This window comes from Trachypithecus francoisi, unplaced genomic scaffold (genome assembly GCF_009764315.1).
Source record: "Trachypithecus francoisi isolate TF-2019V2 unplaced genomic scaffold, Tfra_2.0 Lachesis_group6, whole genome shotgun sequence".
Classification (NCBI taxonomy): domain Eukaryota; kingdom Metazoa; phylum Chordata; class Mammalia; order Primates; family Cercopithecidae; genus Trachypithecus; species Trachypithecus francoisi.
In genome coordinates, this window is record NW_022681471.1 from 79,969,362 (window position 1) to 79,996,161 (window position 26,800).

Sequence of the window (26,800 nt, forward strand, 5' to 3'; positions counted from 1 at the left end):
TTTTGTGTATGGTGTAAAATATGGGCCCAATTTTATTCTTTTGCATATAGATATCTAGTTTTTCCAACCACATTTATTGAAGAGACTATACTTTCCCCATTGTGTCCTGTTGGTGCCCTTGTCAAAAATTAGTTCACTATATTTGCTTGGGTTTATTTCTGGATTCTCTATTCTGTTACATTGGTATATCTGTCTGTTTTTATGCTAGTAGCATACTGTTTTGATTTCTGTAGCTTTATAATATTGTTTGAAATCAAAGAGTGTGATGCCTCCAACTTTATTTTTATTTCTCAGAGTTGCTTTGGCTATTAAGGGTCTATTTTGGTTCCATAGACATTTTATATATGTTTTTGTCTATCTCCATGAAAAATGCCATTGGAATTTAGATAGGGATTGTGTTGATATGTCGCTTTGAGTAGTAGGGACATTTTAACAATACTGGTTCTTCCAATCCTTGTACATGGGAAATCTTTCCATTTCTTTGCGCCTTCTTCAGTTTCTTTCATCACGGTGTTTTGGTTTTCTGTGCACAGATCTTTCACCTGCTTGAATAAATTTATTCCTTAAGTATTTCATTCTTTTTGATGGTATCATAAATATGACTTTTTAAAATTTCTTTTTTTGATACATCAGTGTAGGTGTAAAGAGTACAACTGATTTTTGTATACTGATTTTTTTGGTATCTTGCATCTTTACTGAATTCATTTATTAGTTCTAACAGTTTTTATATTTTTATTTTTGGGGGAAGTCTTTTGGGCTTTCTACTTATGTATTTATCTTATCTCCAAATAGGGCTAGTTTACTTCTGATCCAATTTGGATGTCTTTTATTTATTTTTCTTATCTGATTGCCATGGTGAGTATTTCTAGTACTGTTTTGAATAAAATTGGCAAGGGTGGGCATCCTTGCCTTATACCAGATCTTAAAGGAAAAGCTTTCCATTTTTCACTATTGATTATGATGTAACCTGTGGGCCTCTCATAAATGGCCTTTCTTATGTTGAGGAAATTTTTTATATTAATACCTAATTTGTGAAGGTATTTTATCCTGAAAGGATGTTGAACTTTGTGAAAGCTTTTTCTGCATCTATTGAAATAACCATGTGGTTTTTAAATTATTCCTTTTGCTGATGTGTAATGTATCACAATAATTGATTTGGCTTTGTTAAGCCGTACTTGCATACCAGGGATAAATCCCACTTGGTCATGATGTATGATTTTTTTGATATGTTACTGAATTTGGCTAGCTACTATTTTATTGAGAATCTTTGTACCTATGATCATTAGTGATACTGGCTTGTAGTTTTTTTTTTTTTTTTTTTTTTTAACAGAGTCGCGCTCTGTTGCCCAGGCTGGAGTGCAGTGACGCGATCTCGGCTCACTGCAAGCTCTGCCTCCTGGGTTCACACCATTCTCCTGCCTCAGCCTCCCGAGTAGCTGGGACTGCAGGCACTGACCACCACGCCTGGCTAATTTTTTTGTATTTTTAGTAGAGATGGGATTTCACCATGTTAGCCAGGATGGTCTCAATCTCCTGACCTCATGATCTGCCTGCCTCGGTCTCCCAAAGTGCTGAGATTATAGGCATGAGCCACCACACCCGGCCCTTTTTTTGTGTTTTTGTCTGACTTTAGAATCATTTGAGAGCATTTAGTTATTTTATGTATGTACGTACGTATGTGTGTATGTATGTATTTGAAGAGTTTAAGAGGGATTGCTACTATTCTTATCTGAGTATTTGGTAGAATTCAGTTGTGAAGCCATCTGGTCCTGGGATTTTTTGTTGTTGGGAGATTTTAAATTTCTACTTCAGTCTCTTTATTTGTTAATGTTCAGGCTCTCTATTTCCTTTTGATTCAATCTTAGTAGGTTTTATATTTCTAGGAATATATTCATTTCCTCTGGTATTTCCAAGTTGTTGTCATATAATTGTTCATAATAGTCCCTTGTAATCCTTTTCATCTCTGAGACATCTTTTGTAATATCTTCATGTTCATTTCTAATTTTATTTACCTATATGCTCATTTTCTCTAAAAGCCAAGTTAGTTTTGTTGATATTTTCCCCTGAGTTCTTCTGTTCTCTGATTTTCATCTGCTTTGATCTTTTATTTTTTTTCCTTCTGCTATCTTTAAGTCTACTTTGTTCTTCTTCTCGAGGTGTAATATCAGATAGTTTATATCAGATTTTTTAATGCTATCAACGTCCCTCTTAGAACTTTTTTGCTGCATCCCAAAGGTTTTAGTTTGTTGTGCTTTCAATTTCATTTGTCTCAAGATATTTTTAAATTTCTCTTTTGATTTTTTTCTTTGACCCATTTGTTATTCAGGAATATGTTGTTTAATTTCTACTGATTAAGAATGTTCTAGTTTTCTTCCTGTTACTGACTTGTAGTTTTATATCATCATGGCCAGAAAAGATACTTGATATGATGTCTATCTTCTTAAATTTGGTAAGACTTATTTTGTGGTATAACATGTGATCTATTCTGGACAGTATTCCATGTGTGCTTTAGAAGAATTTGTGTGATAGCCTATCTGCGTAGGTCAGCTTTGGTAACACGTGGTAGTGAGACTGGAACCCCTAGTTTGGGACCCTAGAACTGTTTGCAGGTGCATGCATGGTAGCTGTGCTGGGTCACTGGGCCAGAGCATCCAAGGAGGCAGTACTTACTACTGCCTCCTTGGATGTTCTGGCCTAGTAATGGCTTAAGTACCTAGAGAATGCAAAGGCTCCTGTGCTGGGTCCTTTGGTCAAGGCACCTGTGGTAGGAGTAGCTCAGGCAGCTCTGGACATGGGAGAGGGAAAGCTCTGGTGGATCAGGGATCTGGAGAATGTGAAAGCTGTTGGCCTGCATCACCGCTTCCCACTGGGCTATAGTAACCACAGCAGCAGTTGGGCAGTTATGGGTGGCTCCAGGAAGTAGAGAAGAAGAAGGGACATGGCTCAGGCACGTTTTTGTTGTTGTTGTTGTTATTGTTGCTGTTTGTTTGTTTGTTTGTTTTCTCCTAAAACTGAGAAGGAAAAAAAAACAACCCATGGACCCTTAGCAGTATAAGCTGCAGGGGGTCTGCTGTTACTGTACTAGCAGTTGGTTTTCTTAGCAGTAAAAGCTGAAAAAACCTCTGGGGTCTGTGACTGCACGCTGAAGGATCTTGAGAGGTAAAATCTATAGGAGGTATACAGTGGCTATGAGGGCTTTTGAAGTCCTTGACAGAGAGGCCTACTGGGGCTCTGTGTCAAGCAGGCCACGGCAGATCACTGCGACTCCTGTTACTTTGCTGATACTGATATAACCAATCCCTATTCTTTGCTCTCTGCTGTCTCCAGATATCTAGGCTATATCTGTCTTCTCAGAGATCTGGGTGGGATGAAACTGAAGCTGGTCATTTGGGCAGTGTCCCATAAAGCTGGGGAACCTTGTTGTATACTCCTGTCTTCTTCTCCCTGTATGTAGGACACAAGATCCAAGGAGTTTCCATTCCATAATGAGCAGTGCCAGCTATGGGGATGGGGTGATGCAGGCAAAATGAAACTATTTTTCCTACTAGTTTTGTGTATTTGTTTTCTGACTTTTTCTTTCACTATATTGCTGTGGCTTCTGAAGTGAACCCCTAAGCTCTTCCAGAATTATTTTTTGTTCATGGATAGCTACCAAATTGTTGTTTGCTGAAGAAAGGAAGGCTGATATTTCCTATTCTGTCATCTTACTGACATCCTCTCCTAAAAGTTGATTTCTAAGTATTTAACATTTTTTCGACTGCTGGTGTAAAGGTATTTTAAAACGTCAGTTTCCTATAGTCTATTGCTATTACACAGGAATACGGTTGATTCTTGTACACTGACTTTGTGTCCTGACACATTACCAAATTCACTAATTGGTTCCAGTACTTTTTTGTAGATTTCTTAGGACTTTATGCATATACAATTATGTGATCTCTGAAAAAAAGACCATTTTATTTCTTCTTTTCTCAGTCTATATTCTATTTCCTTTTTTTATTTCTTATTTCACTAGTCAGGACATACAGTACAGTGTTAACTAGAAATGATAAGACCAGGCATTTTTGTCTTATTCTGATCTTAGGGGCAAGCATTCAATATTTTACCAAGTAATTAGCTTAACATTTTTCTTAGGTGCCCTTTATTACATTGTGGTAGTTTCTTTATATTTCTAGTTTACTGATATCTTTATCATAAATTTATTTTCTCAAATGCTTATTCTGCATTATTGAAACAATCATGTAATTTTTCTCCTTTAATCTGTTAATGTGGTGAATTGGATTGGGATAAGTCTCTCCTGATCATGGTATATTATTATTTTTATGTGCTATTTTGCTTGTTTTTCAACCCTAATATAACAACTCCATCTTGATTTTTTTGTTGATCAGTTTCTATTGCCTATTGTTTCTCTTGGGTTTTATAAATATTTTCTATTCTAATGCATCGGGTTATCTTTTATTAAGTACTTGTCAATGTATAATAAAAATTATAGAGATTTTTAAAAAAATAATAACCATACAAAACATACCCAGATTCCCCTGTTGTTAACATTTCACCATTTTGTCTTACCATTTGAGTGTGTTCTCCCTCTCTCTCCTGACTCTCTCCTCTTCCCCTCTCTTTATATACATATTTATATGTCCATATATACATATACACACACTCATACATTTTTTTTCTCAGCCATTAGTGTTTAACTTGCATGCATCTTAGATTCCTTACCTCTAAACACTTCATCACATTGTGTTTCCTTAGGGCCATTTTATGGAGATAATATCAGGGTCTGGATTATGTGATTCCTTCATACAGATATTTATTTATTTTTAGCTTTTCCAGCTATTCTCAGTGGCAGGGTTTGTCTGCAACAACTTAGTCTGTCATTGCCAGAAGTAGAGTCACTGATCTCTTGCTTTTTGTGATCCAGTCCCAGAGTTTTATTGCCATGCTGTGTTTTACTCTTGTTAGGACCGGTGTTCCCTCGTTACCCTTCTTTTACAGAATGTCCCTACTGTTGCTATTTACTTATTTTTCTATAAGAATTTTATAGTCAGTTGTCTTGTTACTAAATAATTTGTTTTACTATTGTATTATTAAATTATGAATCAATTTAAGAATAATTGACTTCATTATCATTTTAATATTTCTGCCTAAGAATATGATCTGTCTTTCCATTACTTTAAGACTTCTTTTGGGGTCCTCGGTAGCCTTTTCTTTTCTGTTTTTTCTTTTCCCACAGCAAGATGGATTCTGGATATACTCTGAGTATTGTAACAACCACCTGGATGCTTGCATGGAGCTCTCCAAACTGATGAAAGACAGCCGCTACCAACACTTCTTTGAGGCCTGTCGCCTCTTGCAGCAGATGATTGACATTGCTATCGATGGTTTCCTTTTGACTCCAGTGCAGAAGATCTGCAAGTATCCCTTACAGTTGGCTGAGCTCCTAAAGTATACTGCCCAAGACCACAGGTAAGGGATTGAGGGAGTCAGGAGTGAATGAGGGAACTTCCTCTATCTGTTGGTTCTCATTGAGAATACATGTCCTTTTGCCCTTTCTGAGTTTCTATTAACTTATCTACAAAATAGGCTGATACATTCTTGATTGCCTCATAGCCAACAGGGTACAGAAAGCAGAGCTATCACTGGCTTTGTTACTCACACAAAAGGAGGGTCCAGGGCCACTATATTTGGGTTAAAATCTGAAATCTGCCTAGGGCTCCAGCACCACTAAAGCATATAAGATATGATTTGTTAGAGAAGCAGCATCAACTCAAAAATGAACCCAAAGATGTAAACCAAACCAACTAGCCCACACCCAAGGCCTAATGCATCTGGGTCTGAAAGTTAGCCCCAAGGAGACCAAGCAATGGAGCTAAATCAAATCATACTTGTGGACTGATAATATTCACTGGGTAAATTATATATGGCATAATTCATCTTAAAAGTTCCAGAAGAAAGTTTTTAAGCATAGCTCAAAGCTATGTTAGTTTCTTAGGCCAAAACAACCTCAGAGCTTTTAGGGGGTTTGGTGTGCACCAAAAAGATAGGACATTCAATTTGGATTTGCCATTTCTGTGCACTTTCACCTTGTGACTGGAACTCCTGCTTCAAAGTCCTCTTGACATCTAGGTTCCTGATTCCCTCTCCTCTCCCGTCTTGCGCTCCAGAGTGACAGTAGAGTCGCTCAGGCAGTATCAGGCTACATCAATTCCTACCCTTTCTCAGAGTGACCTGTTGGGCCCAGCACAACTCCCACGACATGGACAACCCCTTTTGGCAGGTCTCAGGAATCTCTATTAAGATGATGGTTCCTGCCATGCATGTCAAGAGTAGCTTGGATTTGAAGGCAATTAAAGGCTGATGCCAACTTGGAAGCTTAGTAAGATAGGTGTTCAGATAGGTAGGCTGAAGGCCTCTGAGGGAGAAGATTAGATGAGAAATGATAAATAGAGAAGAATACTGACTTTGCTTACAGATGATTGACATATATCCCTACCTTACCTTCCTTAAGTTGATGAGAATGAAGACTGCATGTAAGAGGGAGGCTAGCTGACATGTCTGGAAGTAGAAAATCTTTGTTCTGTTACTCTCCCCAGTAAGAGGCTGGGCCCAGACCTCATCTGAGGGCTTTGACCAAGGTTAGGCTGAACTACAGCCATTCCTTTCTTCTCCTGCTGACTGCTAAAACTAGTAGGACAGGTTAGAGATGGGCACATTTCCCCCTAGCCATTTTGAGAAAGGCAGCCAGCTAAAAATGGCAAAAATAGGCAGTATGGGACACTGACAGTGAGGAATCCATGGCCGGGTAGTCTTGGCGTAGAGGAAATGAACATTCTCATGCCAGGACTGCCCAGTAGAACTTTCTGCAACAATGCAAATAGTCTATATTTGTGTTATTCAGTATAGTAGTTACCGATCACATGTGACTATTGAGTACTAAGAAACATAGCTAGTGCAACTGAGGAACTAAATTTTAAATTTTACTTAATTTTAATTAAATATGGCTAGTAGCTACCATATTGGACAGTACAGCTCTGTGCTTTGCTTCCCAGAAAGCGGCTTAGAGCACTGATCTCCTCAAATCAGAGAAAGGAAAGGTACAGGGGCAGAAAATGGGTCCAAAGAATAGGAGCACTTAATTATGTTAGCAGCTTCTGTGCTGCAGTCTTCCCTTCTGTCACCACTCTACCTCCTTCTAAGTGTCAGGCTCAGACATCTTGCCAAGGAGAAACTTTAGTGATGTCACAGAGCCCAAAAGATCCTCATATGTCGGAGCAACTAACTGTAAAAGAATGAAATGTAACAGAAAAAAATGTAGAGTGTTACCATTGCGTCTAAGATAAGAAATAAATAGCTCAAGGACAGGCTGAGAGAGTTTGTTTTGAAGAGACTTAGGAAGTGTTAGTTGGCCATAAGCTCAATATGGGTCAGCAGTGGGATCCAGAAGAAAAACTGATAATAGCTAACATTCATTGAGGCTCAGAATAAAGGCTTCTCTAACATATTTGTCTTGAGACAGAATAGATTGGTTAGGAAGTGTAGTGAAAAGCCTTTCACTGGAGGTGATACTGTAACATTGTTTGAGAGCTATGGCTCTGACAGGTGTGCAGAGCACAGATTGGAGTGATGGATGCAAGTTAAGAAGAGGTACTACATAGGATCTTCCTGGCAATTAGAAGTCCTTTTCCTCTGCCTTTCTTTGGTCCATCAACCCACTATTCAATGTTGTGGGTATGCAGTTGTGCAGTTGTGCAAACATGTGCAGTTGTTGCACATCTTTTTTTTTTCTTCTTCCATTAAAAAAAAAAACTAGTACTGAGAGATTGAGCAGACTAGTGACCACAAGGCATTTTCATTTTCTCTAAGGAAAGGTGTTAACACTGAACTGTAATGCATCCTCTTGTCTTCTCAGTTTATTTTAGCCCCCACTGAATGGCTGAGATCTCCCTATCAACCTGCCTTTCCCAAGAGCCATTCAATTGGAAATCAGAAAAGAACAGCAGAAAAAAACTGGACAGGATATGTAACTCTCAACATGTCTGCTATCCAGGGTCCCAGGATGTGAGGCCAAGGGTTATACTTCTGAGACTGGGGGTGTTAACAGGCATCCCATGTGATATCTTTACTACAGAAATGTTTGATTTGTAATAGTAATACTATTAACATTTGTTATATGCCAAGAATAAAATAGTTTACATGGATGATTGTATTTAATTTATGAAACTTTCAGTAAACTATACTTTTCCCCATTTTACAGATGAGGAAATTGAGTCAATGAGAGAGGGAGTGAGACTTGCCAAAGGCCACACTGCTAGTCAGTGAGAAAAACTGATATTTGATCCCACAAAGTCTAAGTCTGGCTTCAGACTTTGTGTTCTTACCGACTGTATGTACTACATTCTGTTTCTATATTGTGCAAAAGAAAACGTGAGGATGATATTTCACAGTGATTTTGGGCAGAAGCTCCATAGAAATAGATGATGGAAGAGATGGTAAGGTGGTCTATACTGCGTCATGTATGAGGCTCCCTTTTTGGTCCTTGGCTGGCTGTATCAGATAGGACACAAAAAAAGCGATGCAAAAAAATAGCGGCCTATTTGTCTCTCATGTAAAAGAAGTATGTATTCTGAAGTTTATGACTGGTATGGCGGTCCCATGGTCACGAGCACCCTACAGCTATCAGAAACATGAGCACCCTACAGCTATCTGCTATCCTATACCTAGGGTATTGACCTTGTCCTTATGGTCCAAGATGGCTACCGGAGGTTCGGCCATCACATCAACATTCCAAGCATCAGGATTGAGTAAAGGCTAAAGAAGGGTTTGCTCACTTCCTTAAAGGTGATTTCTCAGAAGGCCTACCTGGTAGAGCAGGAGCACCATCATCTTGGACAAACACCACCGCTTTAAGTTCCAGCTCCCTTTCTAGGCTCATGCATTTCAAGAAATCACTTCTTTTCTAACTACAAGCAGCCAGAAAGAGCAGACAATAAGAGAGCTCAGGCACAGAAGGAGGTCAGGGGAAAGTCTCTTGGGTAACTGCCAAACTTCACCCTCATACAATGGGCCCCAGTAAAACAGTGGGCCTTAATAAGCACATTCTTTTTCCTTCAGGTGCACTAAGATAGAGAAGATAAAAGCAGACTCAGGGGATATGCCTGCAAAAAGATGTATGGGAACAGACACACAACTCTGTCTCCCAGATGAGCGCAACAAAGAGGCACAGAAACAGTCTATGCCTCTGATAAACTCTCCCACCCTGAATCCTTAAAAAGTCTTAGTCTGTAGAAAGTGTGGCTCTGACCTAACTCGGCCAGCCGCTCCTCTCAGGTTATTTAAAATCAACCTCTCCCTGTTGACTGAAAAGCCATCCTTCATGTTTCTCTCCTCTTTCTTTAATTCTTATACTACTCAACACTTCTATTTACATATCAGTGTACAAAACTTAGTTGCATAGTCATTTTTGCTGAAGCAAAAGATAGGAAATGTAGTCTTTAGGTGGTGTGGGTTCCCATCTGAAAATCAGGACTCTGTTACTAAGGAGGTAGAGGAGAGTGGATGTTAAGATTGGCACCTAGCACATTGGTTCTCTGGCACATTGGTTCGTTCAACTTGCACTCTTTTGTTTTCACAGTGACTACAGGTATGTGGCAGCTGCTTTGGCTGTCATGAGAAATGTGACTCAGCAGATCAACGAACGCAAGCGACGTTTAGAGAATATTGACAAGATTGCTCAGTGGCAGGCTTCTGTCCTAGACTGGGAGGTAGGAAACTTACCAACCAGGGTATTGGGGAATCTGAATAGCCTGGCAAAAGCTTCCCATCTTAGCTAAGGATAGGTGAAGAGGAATTAGTTTTGAAGAGCACCAGGAAGGATTTAGATTAGACTCAAGGTAAAATTTCCTGCTAATAAGAAGTGTTGGATACTTGAATGACTTTCTAAGAAGATTGGAGAAATTTTTCTGATGATACTTCATTGAGAAATGAAAGGTTCATTTCTTTAGGTATTGCCAGGGAACAATTGGGTTGACTCAGTAGCCTTTAAAAGCTCTTTCTGGATTTATGACCAACAGATTCACACTTAGATAAGAAGTAGTATATACTAATTTACTTTCAGACATAGAATACGAGGTTGGTTCTCCTGTTCCCAACCATGCAGGATAGCCAACATACTTTTTTTTTTTTTTATCAGTTATATCACCTCACCCTGACACATCTATTAGGTCTCTCTATTAGGCCTGTACACTCTAGACCACAACCATCATCCCTGCCAAATCCACAGTTTTATCATCTGTTTTTAAAATAATACCTGAGAGCCTTCCAGTTCATTGCAGACAGCCATGACTTCTCTGAATTCTGAAAGACCTTTCCTTCCTGGATGCCCACCAAAGGAACCAGGAATAATGACATTTCACATATGTCTTGCAGACCCAGGTTGTGCAATCTGATAGTCTGCTGGCTAAAATAACCAAGATGGGAGAGGCTGGACATGCTACTAGGGAGGGATTAGCAATCTTAAGCCTTGTGGTCACAATATAGAGTTAGGGTCTGCTCCCAATTCCCCTGACCTCAACTCAAGTGTCATTTTCAGTGATTAAGAGGTAGTATCTCTCTTAATACTTAAAGTATTTTAGCCCATTCCAAGGGAACCAAGCATCATCCTCACAAATAGCTACTTAACCAAGGCCCAGAAAAAAGTCATCTTCCTTTTATTCTGCTACCTCTGTCCTACCTTAATGTAGACTGCTGAAAAAGACCACAGTTCTGATCAGCTGACATCCTTTTGGGTTATATTTGAAGGATAATGTTCCCATATAAGTAGAACAGCACTTTGATTTTCAGAGAAAGGAATTTGTCTAGATGAAGAGATCCTCATTCTCTGAAACAGAAGCCAGAACTAGGCCAGACTTACTAGAAAATTGTGGGTCCTTTTTTCCTTGTGTTGGCCTTGCTTTGGCCATTTGCCTGATTAGAGTCAGAGAGCTGGACCAAATGACTTCTAGCAAGCCCATCAACTCTAAAACACTCTAAAATTAAGGTGGATTAGCTGGCCTTATTCTCTCTCGTTGGCAGGGTTTTTTGTAAGAGAAGGTGCCCAGCAGCGGTTGTCTTCCTATTCCCTGGAGCATCTCCCCAACTTCCTAATGCCTAGAAGACCTTCTAATTCCCCTGTGTGCTCTGGGGCATCAGTCCTTGGAGCAGGAGCCATGGGGAACCAAAAATAGCATGAAATTTTCTGGCCTACCCAGGGAGCTTCAGTAGCACCAAGCTCAATAACACTGGGGTATGATTTAAAGACTCAGCACCTCCGAAGGAATTTCCTGCATGTTTGTCTGGATGGGGCTACAAAAACACGGTTCTAACAGTTTCTGCCTCCTTTGTTAGCCTGATTGATTGGTACTCTAATTTCATGTAAGCCCACACATCCCTTGTACGCTCCTGCTTGGTGAAGCCTTTCTTTATCTAAATTGACATCTTACTTCATTCAGGCTGCTATAACAAAATACCATAGACTGGGTGGCTTATAAACAACAGAAATTTATTTCTCATAGTTGTGGAAGCTAGGAAGTCTAAGATCAAGAAACCAGTAGATTCAGTGCCTGGTGAGGGCCCTCTTCATAGACTGTTGTCTTCTCATTGTAACCTCACATGGCAGAAGGGATGAGAGAACTCTTTGGGGTCTCTTTTATGAATGCTGTTCCCATTTAATTCGTGACAACCTCATTCTCATGAGCATCATCCCCCAAGGCCTCACTTCCAAATGCCATCACAGTAGAGATTATGTTTCAACATGTGAATTTTATGGGGATACAAACATTCAGCCTATAGCAATTTGTAGGAAGAAAAATTCTTCATGGTCTTCTTGTCAGACTGAAGTAACTGTGGAACATTTCAGAGGCTAAGCCTAAAGTTTCTGTCATATTTGCCATACCTGTGTTAAAGACCTCTAGAATGTCAGAATCACAAAGGCTCTTGAGGACTCCCCCTACAACCCTGATGATTCTTGTGTGTATACACACGCACATATGCACATACACACATACTCTCACACACTTACTCTCAAACACCTTGCAGTGATGGTGGAAGACAGACAAGCAGAGAGAGGCTTATTTCCTACCAAGGCCGCACAGCAAGTCAGTGACAAAGCTGGAACTTGAATCTAGTCTCCTGATTCCTTGTGCGTTGTTTTCAGTAATGTACCACTTATTCCTTCAACCTTCTGCCTCTCACAGCCCAACTGCTGTTCTTTGTGATACTGCAGTGACTTGCTTTTTGTATGTAGTAAAGAGTCTATATTTAAATAAGACAGTGAGACTACCTTGGGGAGGTCATCCAAATCCCAGTCAGGTGGTGGGTGAGGGCCGGGGAGTCTCCCCAAGAAAGCAGTGAGACATGGGTACTCCATGGCTTGATGATTATTAGGATTGGTGGCTCAATTTCAGATTCCCTGGTATAGGTTATTTGTGCATTCCACCTGCCCAAGAAGTTGTCTAGGCAGGGAGAGATATTCTGCCAGATTGCTGAGGACTGCTGTGAACGGACCATGCGAATCAAGAACAAAGCGCCATATTTTGCTGTCTCTGCCACCCCCTTGCCTCCCAGATGTTTGAACAAACAGAGTGGCTGTCAAAAGCATCCACATGATGATTTCAGCTTCATTTGTCAAATGAAAAAGAGGAGTCATAGGGAAACCTTCAGAGCTTAATCTCCCTTGAAGAGGAATTTGGAGGGTAGCATGCAGGCAATTAGTGTCTGCTAAATAAATCAGAGTGTCTGGCTACAGAGCAGGAAGCCTTGCATTATATCAAGGCCTGACCCTTCTCTTAGCTTATTCCATGAACATTCTTGGTCTCTTTGCCCAACTCTGGTTATTATCCCTGCCCTCTACCATTCTGTAGGGACTAGAGTTCCTGAAGTACCTCCTTTTACCCTACCCCCGAAGACTCCTGAAAATCAAATGGATGAGTAAAAGTGTCAGTCATCTCTCTACTAATCAATACATTAGAGCAGTATGCGGGAGCAGCAGGGAGAATAATCTGTTCCCAGGGACTGCAGTTTCTGGGAAATTCCTATTTCTAATTTCTATGACACTGAGGTTTGGTTGAGCTGTCACTTTGCCACCTTGCACACTCATTTAATCCACTTGAAAACAAGGGAAAGGTAACATATCCTGGATAGCTTCTTTTTAATCTTTTTTTTTTTTTTTTTTTTTCTGGAGATTTGTAGCAGGAACTTAAGATTGTAGCTCATGTTTGGGAGCTTGATTATGTGTGGTTGTGATTTCCTCTTTGTGGCATCCCTCTCCTCCCAGCCTGGTTGTGTAATACCCAAAGACCTGTTCCAATTTACTATTTGATGATTGAATCCAAAGAGTTGGAGGAAACAAGAAAACCCAACATGATAAAGGCAGCAAAAGCATCTACTTAAAAGCTAAAGTGGCTTGATGAGGCATAATCCTGGGACCAGAAGATCAAATGTAGGGCTGGATGGATTTGTTGTTCCTCTTCCTTCCTGTCAGTAGGCAGCATTGAAAATAAACTAGTTAAAAAGTATGGTATTCCCCTTATCCTTTCCCTGGATCTGCTCAGATTATAGCCCCATATCAACTGGCCTATAATTAGAATGGGGTGAAATCAGGCAGAATGGGGTGAATTAGAATTAGAGGCCTCTTCTCTCAGGCTCTGACCCCAAGGAAGGAAGGTAGATAAGCTGGCAAGAAAGCTTTGGGTAGTTTTTTGTGGCCACTGTTCATTCCACACCTATTGATTTAGTTGTCAAACAGTATTTATTGAGTACTTAAATATCAAGTACTCTGTGTCAGACCTTATTCTATGTTCTGCAGATACATCAGTAAACATGACAAAGTTTCCACTCTCATTGATTTATATTCCAATAGTGAAAAGAGGCAACAAACATATCATCAGGTAGATGGGCCTCTGAAGAAAATAAAGTAGGATAGCAGGTTAGGGAGTAATGGGGGTACTAGCTGAGGAAGCAACAGTTAAGAACAGACCTGAAGGAGAGGAAGGAGCGAACCGTGTGGCTTTCTTGGGGCACAGAATTCCAGACAGAGGTGAAAACAAACACAAAGACCCTGAAATATGGGAATGTGTGCTAAAGGAACAACACGGAAGCCATTGTGTCCAGAGTATAGTAAGTGAGCGAGAGAGTGGGAGCAAATGAAGTTAGGGAGGTGACTGGAGGTCAGATCCTGTCTTCATAAGACTGACTTGTTAGTTTGAGTGAGATGGGGGCCACTGGAGGGTTTTTGAGCAAATATGTGAAATTATGAGATTTATATTTTGAGCATTTCCCCTCATATGCCAGACCCTATGCTGGGCAATGAGGATATTGAGATCAATGAGATGTGGCCTTGAATATCTAGTGGGGACAAACATATTCCAGCAGAGGGAACAGTGTGGGCAAAATCCTGGAGGAAGGGAACAGATCCGAAGGCCCACAGTTGGGGAGTTTTGGAAGGAGTTGTACTTTTGGGGGCAAGACAAAGAGATGTGTTATATAAGTGGAGCAGAGGAAACAAGGGTGAGATCTCTAAACAATGAGAGGACTATCTCCTTTCCATGAACTCATTTGATGCTCTCAAACAGCCATGTGAAGTGGGTCAAATAGGAACTGTTTTAATATTCCCACTCTACAAATGAGGAAACAGATTGTGAGAGTTTAAGCTACTTTCCAACTCGAGAGTGAGTTGGTAGCAGCATTGGACTCAGAGCCCAGTCTTTTGAGATTCTCAGCTTAGAAATCTTCCATGGCAGCTGGTTGTTCCCCTGGGTTGGCGATGGTGGGAGGAGATTGGGTGGGGGCCATCATTCTAATGTGGTTTGGTGGATAAGAGCATAGGTTTTGGAGAGCTTCTGACCTAGCTTCTGCCCTTTTGGGAAAATTACTTCCAATTTCTTTGACCTTGGTTTTGGGGTAATAACAAAACATCACTTACTGGATTGCTATATTACTAGGAGACAGGATAGGTATGGAAACTGGGGCACACAGTAATAGTCAAGATAATAGATATCACTTATGTTGAGCTTATAGTGTGATGTGTACTTTCTAGGCACTTTATATGTTTTAATTTAAATAATCCTTACAGCACCCAAATGAAGTTGGTACTGTTATTATCACCATTTCAATGATGAGGCAACTGAGTTATAGAGAGACTATGTGTGTTGCTCAAGGTTAGTCTGGTTGGTGAGCATGGAGGAGTATTATTTTAATTTTTTCTTTCTACTTGGTGGAGTTACATGTTGCAAGTAATTAAAATATAATTGAGGCTGGGCACCATGGCTCACATCTGTAATCCCAGCACTTTGGGAAGCTGAGGTGGGTGGGTCGCTTGAGGTCAGGAATTTGAGACCAGCCTGGCCAACATAGCAAAACATCATCTCTACTAAAAATACAAAAATTAGCTGGGCATGGTGGCACATGCACGCCTGTAATGCCAGCTACTTGGGAGGCTGAGACACAAGAATCACTTGAAGTCAGGAGGCAGAGTTTGTAGTGAGCTGAGATCATGCCACTGCACTCCAGCCTGGGCGACAGAGGGAGACTCTGTCTCCAAAAAACGAACAAAGAAATTCAGAGTTGAGACGCCCCTGACTGGTGGGGTGGATAGACCAGATAATACTGGGTAGCCCTCCTGGTCGTATCATCCACATTTAGTAAATGGTATATTTAAAAGTCATTCTGACTGTCTTCTTATGGCATTGGCTCTCTTTTATGACTTTATTTGGACTTCACACATATTCAAAGTGGACTGTAGCACATCTTCCTAGCCTGCATCAGGGCGAGAACCTCTCTCAGCTTCCCATCCCTCCAGCAGGAAATCGCTGGGGAGCAGGTTGCACTGCAACCCTGGTGGCTTTCTTTCCCAGTATCAGGCCTCCAGAGGTTCTGTGCTAGTATGTCAGCCTCTCTAGAAGGAGTGTTTACCTAGTTCGTAGGCAATATTGAGGCTAAGTCTGGAGCCTAGAGTTGAAGCAGTATTTCTAAGCTTTTTTTTTTTTTTTTTCTTTTTTTTTTTCGGGGTAGGGGCGGGTTTCTATTATTAGAAAATAATTCTACTGAGTTCCCCCTTTCCTTCCCATCCTTTAGACTGGGGGAAAAAATGGTATGCTCGAATACACCATTTCTAGATGCCCCACTCTCTGGCCTACTACCCTGCCTGATCTGTGTTTGCCTCTGATTATCTCTGGGAGGTATGAAGGTCTCTATCTCTAACCTTGCCTTGAAGCTTTTGGGTGTAAAGCTGAGATCTTAGCATCAAGGTATCAGCACTGAGACCATGAAGATCATCCTCATACTACGTCTGGGAAAACTGACACCTAGAGAGAGGAAGGAGCAGGTTCTCCAGTGCCTTTTTGGCCTAAAGACAGTATAATGTAGTACAAGGAATGAGCATACTCTATGGAACCCCAGAGATTGGAGTTGGGTCATGGACCTGTAACTAACTAGTTGGGCAACTTTGGCTTATCACTTGATCTTTTTGTACCTCAAACTGTAAAATGGAAGTAAGAATATTTACTTCCCAGGGCTATCATGAGGCTCAGATAAGATAGATTGAAAATATCTGGCACACTGTCTGACCCATATAGGTGCTCAGGAAATATTAATTCTTCTGTGTCTTGGGACACTGCTCTTGTCCTTATCTTCACATAGGCCCTGGAACACTCACCCCTGTGCCCACAACTTCGGTGCTGGTTTGCCTTGTGTTTCATGAGTTTTGAGCATACTTGCATTCATCTCTTCCATGAAGACATAAGCTCCTTGAGGACAGGGTCCAGGTCTACCTTGACATCTGACACACACCGCAACATACTTCTGACCTATCAGAGTTGCCATAAAGAAGGGGTAGGACTTGGAAACTCTATAGAATTGAATTAGCTAGGACTCAGGTGTCTTGGTGCCTATTTGTGTCTGACCGTTTGTAGCAAGGAGGAGAAGTAGTTCTAGGCTCTCTGGATAACAGACCAAGGAAGCATGTGGCAGTTAAGTTTCTTATTCAATCAGTAGATTTGGGTGAACTGAGAGGAGAAGGAAAAACAATTGTAAGAGGGGAGTGGGTTCTTTTTCTCTCCCTCTGTTACCATCTTCCGTCTGGTCCTCCCTTTTCCTTCTACTCATGTGGGAAGCAGTGAGATTAAGGCCTATTCTTAAGTATTAGAAAGAGACAGAGACCAGAACAGGGATTGAGAGACTGGAACAGAAAAAGAGATTTATAGAGAAGAGAGATGGAGATTTTATATATATATCTCATATATATGATACTATATATACATATCATATATATACACATATATATATCCTCTCTCTCTCTCTCTCTCCCTCCCTCCCTCCTCCCTCCCTCCCTCTCCATACACACACACAAACACACACATATATATGACAGAGAACTTATAGGACCAGAGGGAAACTGGCGTAGAAAAGCTGTAGCAGTCCCGGGTGGCGGGTCACATTTGGCCTTGGGGTGCCTAAGAAAATGGGTCTTCCTAGCTCACAGAGCTGTAAAGCTTTTTGAGGATTCCCAGGAGTCCCTCTCTCCCTCTGTCTCTACCAGGGCCTTTCTGGTCTCTTACTGTCCCAGTCTATGCCCAGCCTTGGGTGCCTCCAGGCAGGTGATGGTGCCATCCTTCTGCCTGGCTGCCTCTCATCATCGCATGTCCTTCCCAGGGCGAGGACATCCTAGACAGGAGCTCGGAGCTGATCTACACTGGGGAGATGGCCTGGATCTACCAGCCCTACGGCCGCAACCAGCAGCGGGTCTTCTTCCTGTTTGACCACCAGATGGTCCTCTGCAAGAAGGTAACCCTGCCCCCTTCTTCCCTGAGGGAGATGGGTACCTAACGGGGTACCGGACCCTCCTATTCATCATCCCCAGGCTCCCAACAAAGTGGGCAAATACTGATGGGGGGAAAACAGACAGGAGATTTGCAGCAGTTCTGTATCAGGAGCACTAATGTGGCATGAATGTCACAGGCAGGGTTGGCTTGTGGGCAGTGAAAAACTCTGAAGTCGGTACATTTTGTCTTGGTATTTTTCTTACCCTTTGCCCTAATGACCCTGGGGTGCTCCTTCTCACTTTCTTCTACCCAGAGCTGCTGGTCTGCACCATTTGTTAAAAATATTGAAATATGTCTATCTTAGTTGGTAAATAGTAGTTTCCCTGAGCACTTTCCCTCATTTCCACTCTAATGGCTCTGGCCATGTGGCCCCTCCCTGCCCTGGGAACCAACAAGGAGCCTCCTACTTTTGCCTTGGCAGGTAGGTACCTTTGTAATATAGGAATTTTTTCCATGCCTCTACCTATTTCCTATACAAGGTGCACTGGTTCCCCACAACCCCCAACTGTGCTCTTCTCCACTCTTCTTTCTTTGTAATCCATTTGAGGAGAGGTCTTACTCTTGTCACTGACTCCTGGATAACTGTGAATGTTAGTTTCTTGGACTCTTCTCCTTGGTGAGGCTGGGAAGGGTGGCGTATGTTCTAAGCGTCACTCCTCCTTATGGGATACTCTTCCCCCTACTTCCTCACTCATAGCAGAGTTCAGACCAGTTTTGGCTCCAGGGACTGATTGGGAAGAATTGGGGACCAGGGAAAGTAAAAATGGAGGAAGAAACCAGAATGCTTAGAGTGACGTTACAGATTCACCATCCTACCCTTGGCTCTTTTGCCATCATCCAGTCCCTTTGTCCTCTCCTTCACCCAGTAGTGAATGCCTCTGAAGAGGAGTGCTGAGTCACAAAATACCAGGGTAAATAGTGTTATATTTTTCTGGGCTGGATCATGAACCACATAGTTGTTTTAAGCCCCCTGTCCTCTGTGTGTGTATGTGTGTGGCATATCTTGTATTGAATCTTTATCCATTTGCTTTGACAGTGGATTGAGGGGAAAAAAAGCAAGCTTAGGTTCAGACTGCCTCAGTGTTTGGTGATAAGCTCTGAATGTCCACTCTGGAACCAATAGCCAGTCAGTTAATGGGATAATAACTTACCTTAGTATGGAGCTGACCCTCAAACAGAGAACTTTTATGAATCTGAAACTCAGCCAAACACTAATGCTTCTTTTTAGCTTTCCCAACTCTTCTCAGGACTTTCATAAAATCAGGAGGTAGGATTTTTGAGGGTTAATTTAGGCGGCCATGGAAATTCTCAGCATATCAGCCATGTCACTAACAGTAATGTGCCTATTCTTCCCACTAAGGTGTTTACGCTTAGAACAAGTAGCCATAGAGACAGTAAACAAATAGGAACCTGGCTTATTTTATAGTTCTGCACCCCCAGGCCCTATTAATTTTGGCATCTGTTAGCCAAAGCTGGGATTACTTTAAAGTGTGAAACTAGGCTCTAGAAAGCAGTGGCTATAAGAGATACACCAGGATTCAGAACATAAAACAATGAGTCAGAAGCCAAAAAAAAGGGAAAGAAACAAGATAAACAATGGGCTTAACTTAGAACCCAAGGGGCAGTGGAAGACCAAGATGGAGTAATGAGCCAAGTCTAAGCCACATATTGTGGGAGCCAATGATTAGGAAGAAACTAGAAGTCAAGTCAGGGCTGGGGATTCAAACCAGCCAAGCTGACAGGGTGGGGGAAGCATATAACAGGGATGATGAAAACAAGAGAAACCTCGAAGCAATCATAGCTTCCCACAGAAAGGAGCTTTCTTGTTTTTACAAGAACCATAGGCTTTCTTCCCAAGACACAGCCAGCCTAGAGTCTGGAGTATAAAGGCTACTAACTCCGTATACCTGGGTGTTCTTGACACTGTCTTCCAGAACATGAGCAGTTATAGCCGAATTGTTCAAGGCCGTTAAAACTACCTGATGTTGGGGGCGGAGCAAGATGGCCGAATAGGAAGAGCTACAGTCTCCAACTCCCAGCGCGAGCGACACAGAAGACCAGTGATTTCTGCATTTTCAAATGAGGTACTGGGTTCATCTCACTATGGAGTGCCGCACAATGAGTGCTGGTCAGCTGCTGCAGCCCAACCAGCGAGAGCTGAAGCAGGGCAAGGCATCGCCTCACCTGGGAAGTGCAAGGGGGAAGGGAATCCCTTTTCCTAGCCAGGGGAACTGAGACACACAACACCTGGAAAATCGGGTAACTCCCACCCCAATACTGCGCTTTAAGCAAACGGGCACACCAGGAGATTATATCCCACACCTGGCCGGGAGGGTGCCACACTGACGGAGCCTCTCTGGTTGCTAGCACAGCAGTCTGCAATCTAACCACAAGGCAGCAGCGAGGCTGGGGGAGGGGTGCCCGCCATTGCTGAGGCTTAAGTAGGTAAACAAAGCCGCTGGGAAGCTCGAACTGGGTGGAGCTCACAGCAGCTCAAGGAAGCCTGCCTGACTCTGCAGACTCTACCTCTGGGGACAGGACACAGCTAAACAACAACAAAAAGCAGCAGAAACCTATGCAGACGCAAACGACTCTGTCTGACAGCTTTGAAGAGAGCAGTGGATCTCCCAACACGGAGATTGAGATCTGAGAAGGGACAGACTGCCTGCTCAAGTGGGTCCCTGACCCCTGAGTAGCCTAACTGGGAGACATCCCCCGCTAGGGGCAGACTGACACCCGACACCTCACACAGTGGAGTACACCCCTGAGAGGAAGCTTCCAAAGTAAGAATCAGACAGGTACACTCGCTGTTCAGCAATATTCTATTTTCTGCAACCTCTGCTGCTGATACCCAGTCAAACAGGGTCTGGAGTGGACCTCAAGCAATCTCCAACAGACCTACAGCTGAGAGTCCTGAGTGTTAGAAGGAAAACTATCAAACAGGAAGGACACCTACACCAAAACCCCATCAGTACGTCACCATCGTCAAAGACCAGAGGCAGGTAAAACCCCAAAGATGGGGAAAAAGCAGGGCAGAAAAGCTGGAAATTCAAAAAATAAGAGCACATCTCCCCCTGCAAAGGAGCGCAGATCATCACCAGCAATGGATCAAAGCTGGATGGAGAATGACTTTGATGAGATAAGAGAAGAAGGCTTCAGTCCATCAAACTTCTCAGAGCTAAAGGAGGAATTATGTACCCAGCGCAAAGAAACGAAAAATCTTGAAAAAAGAGTGGAAGAATTCATAGCTAGAATAATTAATGCAGAGAAGGTCATAAACGAAATGACAGAGATGAAAACCATGACACGAGAAATACGTGACAAATGCACAAGCTTCAGTAACCGACTCGATCAACTGGAAGAAAGAGTATCAGCGATTGAGGATCAAATGAATGAAATGAAGCGAGAAGAGAAACCAAAAGACTAAAGAAGAAAAAGAAATGAACAAAGCCTGCAAGAAGTATGGATTATGTAAAAAGACCAAATCTACATCTGATTGGGGTGCCTGAAAGTGAGGGGGAAAATGGAACCAAGTTGGAAAGCACTCTTCAGGATATCATCCAGGAGAACTTCCCCAACCTAGTAGGGCAGGCCAACATTCAAATTCAGGAATACAGAGAACGCCACAAAGATACTCCTCCAGAAGAGCAACTCCAAGACACATAATTGCCAGATTCACCAAAGTTGAAATGAAGAAAGAATCTTAAGGGCAGCCAGAGAGAAAGGTCAGGTTACCCACAAAGGGAAGCCCATCAGACTAACAGCAGATCTCTCGGCAGAAACTCTACAAGCCAGAAGAGAGTGGGGGCCAATATTCAACATTCTTAAAGAAAAGAATTTTCACCCCAGAATTTCATATCCAGCCAAACTAAGATTCATAAGTGAAGGAGAAATAAAATCCTTTACAGATAAGCAAATGCTTAGAGATTTTGTCACTACCAGGCCTGCATTACAAGAGACCCTGAAGGAAGCCCTAAACATGGAAACACAACCGGTACCAGCCTTGCAAAAACCGCCAAAATGTAAAGACCATCGAGGCTAGGAAGAAACTGCATCAACTAACGAGCAAAATAACCAGTTAATATCATAATTGCAGGATCAAGTTCACACATAACAATATTAACCTTAAATGTAAATGGACTAAATGCTCCAATTAAAAGACACAGACTGGCAAATTGGATAAAGAGTCCAGACCATCAGTCTGCTGTATTCAGGAGACCCATCTCACATGCAGAGACATACATAGGCTCAAATTAAAGGGATGGAGGAAGATATACCAAGCAAATGGAGAACAAAAAAACAGGGGTTGCAATCCTAGTCTCTGATAAAACAGACTTTAAACCATCAAAGATCAAAAGAGACAAAGAAGGCCATTACATAATGGTAAAGGGATCAATTCAACAGGAAGAGCTAACTATCCTAAATATATATGCACCCAATACAGGAGCACCCAGATTCATAAAGCAAGTCCTTAGAGACTTACAAAGAGACTTAGACTCCCATACAATAATAATGGGAGACTTCAACACTCCACTGTCAACATTAGACAGATCAACGAGACAGAAAGTTAACAAGGATATCCAGGAATTGAACTCATCTCTGCACCAAGCGGACCTAATAGACATCTATAGAACTCTCCCCCCAAGTCAACAGAATATACATTCTTCTCAGCACCACATCGCACTTATTCCAAACTTGACCACATAATTGGAAGTAAAGCACTCCTCAGCAAATGTACAAGAACAGAAATTATAACAAACTGTCTCTCAGACAACAGTGCAATCAAACTAGAACTCAGAACTAAGAAACTCAATCAAAACCGCTCAACTACATGGAAACTGAACAACCTGCTCCTGAATGACTACTGGGTACATAATGAAATGAAAGCAGAAATAAAGATGTTCTTTGAAACCAATGAGAACAAAGATACAATATACCAGAATCCCTGGGACACATTTAAAGCAGTGTGTAGACGGAAATGTATAGCACTAAATGCCCACAAGGGAAAGCAGGAAAGATCTAAAATGGACACTCTAACATCACAATTAAAAGAACTAGAGAGGCAAGAGCAAACACAGTCAAAAGCTAGCAGAAGGCAAGAAATAACTAAGATCAGAGCAGAACTGAAGGAGATAGAGGCACAAAAAAAACCCTCCAAAAAATCAATGAATCCAGGAGTTGGTTTTTTGAAAAGATCAACAAAATTGACAGACCGCTAGCAAGACTAATAAAGAAGAAAAGAGAGAGGAATCAAATAGACGCAATAAAAAATGATAAAGGTGATATCACCACCAACCCCACAGAAATACATATTACCATCAGAGAATACTATAAACACTTCTACGTAAATCAACTAGAAAATCTAGAAGAAATGGATAATTTCCTGGACACTTACACTCTTCCAAGACTAAACCAGGAAGAAGTTGAATCCCTGAATAGTCCAATAGCAGGCTCTGAAATTGAGGCAATAATTAATAGCCTACCAACCAAAAAAAGTCCAGGACCAGATGGATTCACAGCTGAATTCTACCAGAGGTACAAGGAGGAGCTGGTACCATTCCTTCTGAAACTATTCCAATCAATAGAAAAAGAGGGAATCTTCCCTAACTCATTTTATGAGGCCAACATCATCCTGATACCAAAGCCTGGCAGGGACACAACAAAAAAGGAGAATTTTAGACCAATATCCCTGATGAACATCAATGCAAAAATCCTCAATAAAATACTGGCAAATAGGTTTCAGCAGCACATCACAAAGCTTATCCACCATGATCAACTGGGCTTCATCCCTGGGATGCAAGGCTGGTTCAACATTCGCAAATCAATAAACGTAATCCAGCATATAAACAGAACCAAAGACAAGAACCACATGATTATCTCAATAGATGCAGAAAAGGCTTTTGACAAAATTCAACAGCCCTTCATGCTAAAAACGCTCAATAAATTCGGTATTGATGGAACGTACCTCAAAATCATAAGAGCTATTTATGACAAACCCACAGCCCGTATCATACTGGATGGGCAAAAACTGGAAAAATTCCCTTTGAAAATTGGCACAAGACAGGGATGCCCTCTCTCACCACTCCTATTCAACATAGTGTTAGAAGTTCTGGCTGGGGCAATCAGGCAAGAGAAAGAAATCAAGGGTATTCAGTTAGGAAAAGAAGAAGTCAAATTGTCCCTGTTTGCAGATAACATGATTGTATATTTAGAAAACCCCATTGTCTCAGCCCAAAATCTCCTTAAGCTGATAAGCAACTTCAGCAAAGTCTCAGGATACAAAATAATGTGCACAAATCACAAGCATTCTTATACACCAGTAACAGACAACAGAGAGCCAAATCATGAGTGAACTTCCATTCACAATTGCTTCAAAGAGAATAAAATACCTAGGAATCCAACTTACAAGGGATGTAAAGGACCTCTTCAAGGAGAACTACAAACCACTGCTCAGTGAAATCAAAGAGGACACAAACAAATGGAAGAACATACCATGCTCAGGGATAGGAAGAATCAATGTTGTGAAAATGGCCATACTGCCCAAGGTTATTTGTAGATTCAATGCCATCCCTATCAAGCTACCAATGAGTTTCTTCACAGAATTGGAAAAAACTGCTTTAAAGTTCATATGGAACCAAAAAAGGGCCCACATTGCCAAGACAATCCTAAGTCAAAAGAACAAAGCTTGAGGCATCATGCTACCTGATTTCAAACTATACTACAAGGCTACAGTAACCAAAACAGCATGGTACTGGTACCACAACAGAGATATAGACCAATGGAACAGAACAGAGTCCTCAGAAATAATACCACACATCTACAGATATCTGATCTTTGACAAACCTGAGAGAAACAAGAAATCGGAAAGGATTCCCTATTTAATAAATGGTGCTGGGAAAATTGGCTAGCCATAAGTAGCAAGCTGAAACTGGATCCTTTCCTTACTCCTTATACGAAGATTAATTCAAGATGGATAGAGACTTAAATGTTAGACCTAATACCATAAAAACCCTAGAAGAAAACCTAGGTAGTACCATTCAGGACATAGGCATGGGCAAGGACTTCATGTCTAAAACACCAAAAGCAACGGCAGCAAAAGCCAAAATTGACAAATGGGATCTAATTAAACTAAAGAGCTTCTGCACAGCAAAAGAAACTACCATCAGAGTGAACAGGCAACCTACAGAATGGGAGAAAATTTTTGCAATCTACTCATCTGACAAAGGGCTAATATCCAGAACCTACAAAGAACTCAAACAAATTTACAGGAAACAAACAACCCCATCAAAAAGTGGGCAAAGGATATGAACAGACATTTCTCAAAAGAAGACATTCATACAGCCAACAGACACATGAAAAAATACTCATCATCACTGGCCATCAGAGAAATGCAAATCAAAACCACAATGAGATACCATCTCACACCAGTTAGAATGGCAATCATTAAAAAGTCAGGAAACAACAGGTGTTGGAGAGGATGTGGAGAAATAGGAACACTTTTACACTGTTGTCGGGATTGTAAACTAGTTCAACCATTGTGGAAAACAGTGTGGCTATTCCTCAAGGATTTAGAACTAGAAACACCATTTGACCCGGTCATCCCATTACTGGGTATATACCCAAATGATTGTAAATCATGCTGCTCTAAAGACATATGCACACGTATATTTATTGCGGCACTATTCGCAATAACAAAGACTTGGAATCAACCCAAATGTCCATCAGTGACAGACTGGATTAAGAAAATGTGGCACATATACACCATGGAATACTATGCAGCCATAAAAAAGGATGAGTTTGTGTCCTTTTGTAGGGACATGGATGCAGCTGGAAACCATCATTCTTAGCAAACTATCACAAGAACAGAAAATCAAACACCACATGTTCTCACTCATAGGTGGGAACTGAACAATGGGATCACTTGGACTCGGGAAGGAGAACATCACACACCAGGGCCTATCATGGGTAGGGGGGAGCGGGGAGGGATTGCATTGGGAGTTATACCTGATGTAAATGACGAGTTGATGGGTGCTGCCGAGTTGATGGGTGCAGCACACCAACATGGCGCAAGTATACATATGTAACAAACCTGCACGTTATGCACATGTACCCTAGAACTTAAAGTATAATTATAATAATAATAAAAAAACTACCTGATGTTTGTTTTAAAGATTTCCATTTGTTATCTACAGTAAACCTTTCCATTCAGCAAGTAGGGATAAACTTTTCAAAAATGATCATGGGGCCAAAAGAAGATATGCAAGGAGACAAGGTATTTTGTCTGCTGGTTGTTTAGGGACCTTTGTCATTACTACAAAAGACTCTTTTCTTGAGATAGAGCTGGGAGGAATGAACTAGGCTTTCTGGAGGTGAAAATTCCTTTGACAAAGAGAATCCATGAAGGAAAGGAAGGGAATGTCTGGATTGGGCCAAGGTGAGTGAGGCTGTCACTTCACTTACCTCAAGCACACAATTTAAATGGATATCTGAAAGTTCAGTAATCCTTTTTACTGGGAAGAAAGGAGGTGAGGATGCTAAATAATGAAATATGGCCACATTAAGCTTTCTGATGATCTCATATTTAAAAAGGAGGAAACTAAGACCCCTAGCAAGTGGCTAAGTAATATATAATATTTTATATATGATATAATATTTAACAGGGGTGACAAAATAGTTTCATGAATCGTAGAATGAGTCAAAATTAGTTTTTAAAAATGCTTAATTTAATTATTTTTAAAGCTATGTTCAAATGAAGAAGAAAAAGTCTGACAACCCCCTATTTGAGGCAGATGGTTTACTGATAACAGAAGAATATAAATTCCTTCTCTATCAAGGAAAAGAAGGCATAAACTTGATTCAAGGGAATTGAAGCCCAAAGGATCTGAGGTTGTAAGAGAGTACTTTACTGCTCTGAATTCTTTCATTCTGTAGATATTGAGCCCCTCTTC

The 26,800-nt window shown here is 41.3% G+C and overlaps 1 protein-coding gene across 8 annotated transcripts in view; it reads left to right on the top strand.

Moving 5' to 3' along the window:
• The window catches only part of ARHGEF9 (Cdc42 guanine nucleotide exchange factor 9), a 163,719-nt gene that overhangs the window by 101,153 nt on the left and 35,766 nt on the right, over positions 1–26,800 (top strand). For all 8 annotated transcript variants that reach the window (XM_033201138.1, XM_033201133.1, XM_033201134.1 and 5 more), the window contains 3 exons: positions 5,234–5,466; positions 9,632–9,761; positions 17,683–17,814. In XM_033201138.1, the coding sequence (XP_033057029.1) occupies positions 5,234–5,466; positions 9,632–9,761; positions 17,683–17,814 (495 nt within the window). The remainder of the gene's footprint in view (positions 1–5,233; positions 5,467–9,631; positions 9,762–17,682; positions 17,815–26,800) is intronic.